At 46.5% G+C, this 8,230-nt stretch overlaps 1 protein-coding gene across 1 annotated transcript; it reads left to right on the forward strand.

The window, feature by feature from the left end:
• Window positions 1-3,662: 3,662 nt before the first annotated feature.
• dnaaf1 (dynein axonemal assembly factor 1) lies at window positions 3,663-7,772 on the forward strand (the record flags this gene model as incomplete). The annotated part of the gene is made up of 2 exons (XM_084312187.1): window positions 3,663-4,650; window positions 7,195-7,772. 2 exons carry the CDS (start codon window positions 3,663-3,665, stop codon window positions 7,770-7,772), a joined length of 1,566 nt encoding a protein of 521 aa, XP_084168313.1.
• Between the last annotated feature and the right edge of the window lie 458 nt (window positions 7,773-8,230).

Below are 8,230 nucleotides of genomic sequence, written 5' to 3' on the forward strand. Positions count from 1 at the left end.
GCACAAGAAATCAGAAAGATACAAACTTTTGATGATACCAGAAACGACTCGAAAGATCTGGGAAAGTGAAAGTCTTATATGCGTGGCTTCACGGACAACATACAGAACAGATCCACGACATCATCGTCCAACGTTCTGCTTTATTAAAGGTAAGTGGTGTATTATTATTTTATATGTTTTGTGTGTGGTAGTGTCGCATTTAACCACAATCAGATGGTGGGTAAACGGCATTTAAAAAGAGCTTGAGCCTCCACAGCTTCAAGAGAAGCGTCAGGAAGTGGCTCATGGACAGAATAGAAGAATAGCCCCCTATAGTTTGAATGGGCTTCCAATCAGTTTTTAGTTATTGTGGGGTATACAATTTTAGCAATAGGTTAGTCTTTTAATGTTTTAAATGTATGAGTTTTGTGTTATTGTCAGTTTTTAGTTATTGTGGGGTATACAATTTTAGCGTTAGGTTAGTCTTATAATGTTTTAAATGTATGAGTGTTGTGTTATTGACGTGTTTTTTTGTTGTGGCCTAACAGCCCTGGGACCATGACGGAAATAAGGGTTTTACTCTTTCTCATGTTATTTTGGATCCTTGTTGTGTGTTTTTAATCCATCAATAAAATAAAATCAAACAAGCCCAGTCAAGCGCGTCAACAACAGCTCGTCACAGCATTGCAAAGCCAGAGTGCAGAGTGCTTTGGTCGACTGGAAATAAGCCAGATAGGCTTCTACAGAACGAGTCAATGAATGAATCACGCTAGAAATACATAACACTATGTGTGTGTGTGTGTGTGTGTTGAAGTGGTGAAGTTGACTAGTAGAACAGACAGAATCTATCTATCAGCTCGTGAAGTTGACTAGTAGAACAGGCAGCATCTATCTATCAGCTGGTGAAGTTGACTAGTAGAGCAGACAGCATCTATCCATCAGCTGGTGAAGTTGACTAGTAGTACAGACAGCAACTATCTATCAGCTGGTGACGTTGACTAGTAGAGCAGACATAATCTATCTATCAGCTGGTGAAGTTGACTAGTAGAACAGACATAATCTATCTATCAGCTGGTGAAGTTGACTAGTATAACAGACAGCATCTATCTATCAGCTGGTGAAGTTGACTAGTAGAGCAGACAGCATCTATCTATCAGCTGGTGAAGTAGAAAGGACTGTAAAAAGAGAGGCCTATTGGGATGCTAGATCCTAATGTGAAACAGTGTGATTTACCTTTCCTTGCTACGGTACGTCTATCTTTTTTTTTTTAAATCTTTTTTATGCTCGCTTATGCCTGTATTTTTCACTGTTGTGAAGCACTTTGAACTGCAACTTCTGTATGAAACGTGCTATACAAATAAAGTTATTATTATCAACTGGTGAAGTTGACTATTACAAGCAGACAGCATCTATCTATCAGCTGGTGAAGTTGACTAGTAGAGCAGACATCATCTATCACTTCTATTATATTCTATTATATTCTATTTTATTCATCTACTTTAGCCCTGTGAGGCCGAAGTTGCAATATTCACAGGGTTACGTTATTTTCACAGCCCTGACTGCTGGCAGCACTTATACTGACAGCTTACAGTATGTTAATTCTATTCAGTGAGGGGAGTGGCTGGGGGGCTATTGTTAACGCCCAGCATAGACAGATAGGTGTTAATTCTAGCATTCTCTTCAAGAGCCATTTTCACAGCTTAAAGCAAACAGAAAAATAACTGCTGTACAAGATTCAAATGAGCACATCATCTTCAAAACATTCTCAGATTTCAACGTATGAGACATCATTTGAAAGCTTACATTCTGTACTTTCACAGTCTCTGGAAAAATCTGGAAAATGGAGACTTGTAGGCATTTTCGCCAGACTGGGTCACATATATTATTCAAATGGGAGCTAAATATATTATACTTTATTATTATATTACATTATATTAGGGCTGACCCCTATTAGTCGAATAGTCGACTAACCGATCGAAAGGAGCCTTAGTCGACTGCCAACCTCTTAGTCGAATGCAAAAAATATATTTGTTTTATATATATATTTTTTATGACATCATACTGTGACATCCCAACTGTTCTAGAATGTACTATTATGACATCATACTGTCACAAATGTTCTATAATGTGCTATTATCATAGATATATATAGAACACTAGATATCTTGCTCGCGCTGCCGGCCAATGGAGAGCGACGTCACTGAACCGCCGCCATCTTGCTCCAGTTAGCCTTGAGTGAGAGTGAGTGAGCTGCACAGACAAAAATACTCATAACTCGCTGAAATATTGACGGATTTACAAACGGTTTGGTTTATTACAAGCAAAGTTGCAATATTCACAGGGTTAAGTTATTTTCACAGCCCTGACTGCTGGCAGCACTTATACTGACAGCTTACAGTATGTTAATTCTATTCAGTGAGGGGAGTGGCTGGGGGGCTATTGTTAACGCCCAGCATAGACAGATAGGTGTTAATTCTAGCATTCTCTTCAAGAGCCATTTTCACAGCTTAAAGCAAACAGAAAAATAACTGCTGTACAAGATTCAAATGAGCACATCTTCAAAACATTCTCAGATTTCAACATATGAGACATCATTTGAAAGCTTACATTCTGTACTTTCACAGTCTCTGGAAAAATCTGGAAAATGGAGACTTGTAGGCATTTTCGCCAGACTGGGTCACATATATTATTCAAATGGGAGCTAAATATATTATACTTTATTATTATATTACATTATATTAGGGCTGACCCCTATTAGTCGAATAGTCGACTAACCGATCGAAAGGAGCCTTAGTCGACTGCCAACCTCTTAGTCGAATGCAAAAAATATATTTGTTTTATATATATTTTTTATGACATCATACTGTGACATCCCAACTGTTCTAGAATGTACTATTATGACATCATACTGTCACAAATGTTCTATAATGTGCTATTATCATAGATATATATAGAACACTAGATATCTTGCTCGCGCTGCCGGCCAATGGAGAGCGACGTCACTGAACCGCCGCCATCTTGCTCCAGTTAGCCTTGAGTGAGAGTGAGTGAGCTGCACAGACAAAAATACTCATAACTCGCTGAAATATTGACGGATTTACAAACGGTTTGGTTTATTACAAGCATTATTAACGTGGCTATGATTCAAGCGGTTTGTAAAAAAAAACATCTTTAAATTTCTTTTTTTATAAGTATGCAGTATCATAACTACATCGTTGATGTTTATAGCAAACCAACCCGTTTGTAAATCCGTCAATATTTCAGTGAGTTATGAGTATTTTTGTCTGTGCAGCTCACTCACTCTCACTCAAGGCTAACTGGAGCAAGATGGCGGCGGTTCAGTGACGCTGGTGACTCCGCCTTAAGCTATCTAGTGTTCTATAGATATCTATGGCTATTATGACATCATACTGTGACATCACAAATGTTCTAGATGAAGTATGATGTCATAATAGATATTCTAGAACATTTGTGATATATATATATATACGCAGGAATTGTATAATCCTCTGTAGAAAGACCATGGAGACAAAGCTGTGCTTAGCAACAAAGTGGGGAAACCAGCCGCACTACTCGTAACGTATTTGCCTATCTAACATTTCCAAACGTACCTAATAATACTATATAACGTTACAGAATAAACGGATATATTTGCAAGCAATTTGGATGTGAACACTTTCACGATGGATGCTAATGAACTTAGTGAGGATGGGAGGGATGCCGAGGTACTGCTTGATACTTCTGACAAACGAGATGGACAGGAACCCGCGATGGGCCGCACCTCCCCTATTAGTGCAGTAGTCAATGGAGGCCAAGTCGAAGAAAACGGGGAGAATCACAAAACATCACAAGCTCCAACCCAGGAATGGCAAAGAGAAAAAGACTCATGGCCAAGAATGACGAAGAAATATCTGAAAGACCACTGCAAGCTAAATAAACTTTACGTGACACCTTGCCTGAATGATACATTGTATTTGCATTTAAAAGGTTTCTCCGCCATAGAGAATTTGGAGGAGTACACCGGCCTGAAGTGTCTCCGGCTGGAGAGCAACGGGCTGCAGCACATCCAGAACCTGGAGGCCCAGACAGAGCTGCGGTGCCTGTACCTACAGGAGAACCTCATACACAAGCTGGAAAACCTCGAGCACCTCAGCAGGCTCTGCAACTTCAACATCTCCAACAACTACATACACACCATAGAGAACATCTCCTGTCTCCCAGAGCTCAGCACTTTGCAGATTGCCCACAACAAGTTGGAGACCGTGGAGAGTGTGAAGCACCTCAGTCAGTGCCTCGCAGTCAGTGTTCTGGACCTGTCTGACAACCTGCTGAAAGACCCGGAGATCCTTGTTGTACTGGAGAGCATGCCCCAACTGCAAGTGCTGAGTCTGATGGGGAATGCGGTTGTGAACAAAATCCCCAACTACAGGAAGACCCTGATTGTACGTCTCAAACAGCTCACCTACCTCGACGACCGGCCAGTGTTCCCAGAGGACAGAGCATGTGCCGAGGCCTGGGCGGTGGGAGGGCCGGAACGGGAGCATGAGGAGAGGGAACTGTGGAAAACACGGAAGAGGAGGCTGAACCAGGATGGTGTAGATGCCCTGCATATCTTCAGAGATGAAGCCAGGGAGAGACGGCGCCTCAAGGAGCTTCATGAGAGAGGGGAAAGTGAGGCTCCCTCTCTGCTGGAAGACATCAGTGCTCCCTCTCTGCTGGAAGACATCAGTGCTCCCTCTCTGCTGGAAGACATCAGTGCTCCCTCTCTGCTGGAGGAAGACAGCAGTGCTCCCTCTCTGCTGGAGGACATCAGTGCTCCCTCTCTGCTGGAGGAAGACATCAGTGCTCCCTCTCTGCTGGAGGACATCAGTGCTCCCTCTCTACTGGAAGATATCAGTGCTCCCTCTCTGCTGGAGGAAGACATCAGTGCTCCCTCTCTGCTGGAGGACATCAGTGCTCCCTCTCTGCTGGAAGACATCAGTGCTCCCTCTCTGCTGGAAGACATCAGTGCTCCCTCTCTGCTGGAGGACATCAGTGCTCCTTCTCTGCTGGAGGACATCAGTGTTCCCTCTCTGCTGGAGGACATCAGTGCTCCCTCTCTGCTGGAGGACATCAGTGCTCCCTCTCTGCTGGAGGACATCAGTGCTCCCTCTCTGCTGGAGGACATCAGTGCTCCCTCTCTGCTGGAAGACATCAGTGCTCCCTCTCAGCTGGAAGACATCAGTGCTCCCTCTCTGCTGGAAGACACCAGTGCTCCCTCTCTGCTGGAAGACATCAGTGCTCCCTCTCTGCTGGAAGACATCAGTGCTCCCTCTCTCCTGGAGGACATCAGTGCTCCCTCTCTGCTGGAGGAAGACATCAGTGCTCCCTCTCTGCTGGAGGACATCAGTGCTCCCTCTCTGCTGGAAGACATCAGTGCTCCCTCTCTGCTGGAAGACATCAGTGCTCCCTCTCTGCTGGAGGACATCAGTGCTCCTTCTCTGCTGGAGGACATCAGTGCTCCCTCTCTGCTGGAGGACATCAGTGATCCCTCTCTGCTGGAAGACATCAGTGCTCCCTCTCAGCTGGAAGACATCAGTGCTCCCTCTCTGCTGGAAGACATCAGTGCTCCCTCTCTGCTGGAAGACATCAGTGCTCCCTCTCTGCTGGAAGACATCAGTGCTCCCTCTCTCCTGGAGGACATCAGTGCTCCTTCTCTGCTGGAGGAAGACATCAGTGCTCCCTCTCTGCTGGAGGACATCAGTGCTCCTTCTCTGCTGGAGGAAGACATCAGTGCTCCCTCTCTGCTGGAGGACATCAGTGCTCCCTCTCTGCTGGAGGACATCAGTGCACCCTCTCTGCTGGAGGAAGACATCAGTGCTCCCTCTCTGCTGGAGGACATCAGTGCTCCCTCTCTGCTGGAGGAAGACATCAGTGCTCCCTCTCTGCTGGAGGACATCAGTGCTCCCTCTCTACTGGAAGATATCAGTGCTCCCTCTCTACTGGAAGACATCAGTGCTCCCTCTCTGCTGGAGATAGACATCAGTGATCCCTCTTTGCTGGAGGAAGACATCAGTGCTCCCTCTCTGATGGAGGAAGACATCAGTGCTCCCTCTCTGCTGGAGGAAGACATCAGTGCTCCCTCTCTGCTGGAGGAAGACATCAGTGATCCCTCTCTGCTGGAGGAAGACATCAGTGCTCCCTCTCTGCTGGAGGAAGACATCAGTGATCCCTCTCTGCTGCAGGAAGACATCAGTGCTCCCTCTCTGATGGAGGAAGACATCAGTGCTCCCTCTCTGCTGGAGGACATCAGTGCTCCCTCTCTGCTGGAGGACATCAGTGCTGCCTCTCTGCTGGAGGACATCAGTGCTCCCTCTCTGCTGGAGGACATCAGTGCTCCCTCTCTGCTGGATGACATCAGTGCTCCCTCTCTGCTGGAGGAAGACATCAGTGCTCCCTCTCTGCTGGAGGACATCAGTGCTCCCTCTCTGCTGGAGGAAGACATCCGTGCTCCCTCTCTGCTGGAAGACATCAGTGCTGCCTCTCTGCTGGAAGACATCAGTGCTCCCTCTCTGCTGGAGGACATCAGTGCTCCCTCTCTGCTGGAGGAAGACATCAGTGCTCCCTCTCTGCTGGAGGACATCAGTGCTCCCTCTCTGCTGGAGGAAGACATCAGTGCTCCCTCTCAGCTGGAAGACATCAGTGCTCCCTCTCTGCTGGAGGACATCAGTGCTGCCTCTCTGCTGGAGGACATCAGTGCTCCCTCTCTGCTGGAAGACATCAGTGCTCCCTCTCTGCTGGAGGAAGACATCAGTGCTCCCTCTCTGCTGGAGGAAGACATCAGTGCTCCCTCTCTGCTGGAGGACATCAGTGCTCCCTCTCTGCTGGAGGACATCAGTGCTCCCTCTCTGCTGGAGGAAGACATCAGTGCTCCCTCTCTGCTGGAGGAAAACATCAGTGCTCCCTCTCTGCTGGAGGACATCATTGCTCCCTCTCTGCTGGAGGACATCAGTGCTCCCTCTCTGCTAGAAGACATCAGTGCTCCCTCTCTGCTGGAAGACATCAGTGCTCCCTCTCTGCTGGAGGAAGACATCAGTGCTCCCTCTCTGCTTAAGGAAGACATCAGTGCTCCCTCTCTGCTGGAGGACATCAGTGCTCCCTCTCTGCTGGAGGAAGACATCAGTGCTCCCTCTCTGCTGGAGGAAGACATCAGTGCTCCCTCTCTGCTGGAGGAAGACATCAGTGCTCCCTCTCTGCTGAAGGAAGACATCAGTGCTCCCTCTCTGCCGAAGGAAGACATCAGTGATCCCTCTTTGCTGAAGGACATCAGTGCTCCCTCTCTGCTGGAGGACATCAGTGCTCCCTCTCTGCTAGAAGACATCAGAGCACATGGTCCTGGTTCACTGATGACACAACTTGAGGAAATGGAGCAACAGGAAACCATTCGCCTACAACCACAGCGACCACTGTGTATCGCCGATCTGCCTGATCTGGAGGATGTCGACACAGAGTATCAGGACTCCATAGACATCTTCTCTTCTCAGCAAGGGTCCAGGCCCAAAGTGGAGGTCATATCGAGTGACGGCGACGAAGACAAACCAACAAGGTATCAGTGCAAGGCCACTCCGGCTCGTCATTCCGTGCCTACTTGGATTCCAGACACGGACTTGCTGTTCGTCAAGGTGTGGGACAGCAACACCTCAACTCAAGTTCCTACGAATCCATTCCTACCACTGGATCCAGAGGCTCCCCAAGGAGAGAAACCAAACCACGTGACCCGGCCACCGCGCTGTCTGATCGAGGAGCTGGACTGACCACGTCCAAGGGCCTGTCTGGTATTTGTTTTCAATAGCGTGACACATCCATTAGATCAATCCAATTCCATTTTAAATGCACGGTTTTCGCGTTCATTTATCCAATTATATCGCACATTCCATTGTTTTCAATAGCGTGACACATCCATTAGATCCTTTTGATCCATCCAATTCCATTAATTGTGTCCGTATCTGAGAGATTTTCAACTTGAATGTAGGGCCAATTTGCCTATCTACGCCAGGATACGTCTTCAACGCGCCCACAACACTTTGACTTGGGCTGCCTTGTTACTCACTGTTTGATGTTGTTGATTGTTGCTTCTTGATCGTCATGGGTTCGAACCGGTTGATTTTATGGAAGGAGTTGTGTAAAAGTTTCAAATAATAATAAAATAAACTCAAAATGATTCTAAACAAAGTCTTTCTTTCAATCTTTCATTCAATCTGCGCTGTGTGTG

The sequence above is a fragment of the Notolepis coatsorum genome (genome assembly GCF_963971535.1).
Source record: "Notolepis coatsorum genome assembly, chromosome: 4".
Taxonomy (NCBI): domain Eukaryota; kingdom Metazoa; phylum Chordata; class Actinopteri; order Aulopiformes; family Paralepididae; genus Notolepis; species Notolepis coatsorum.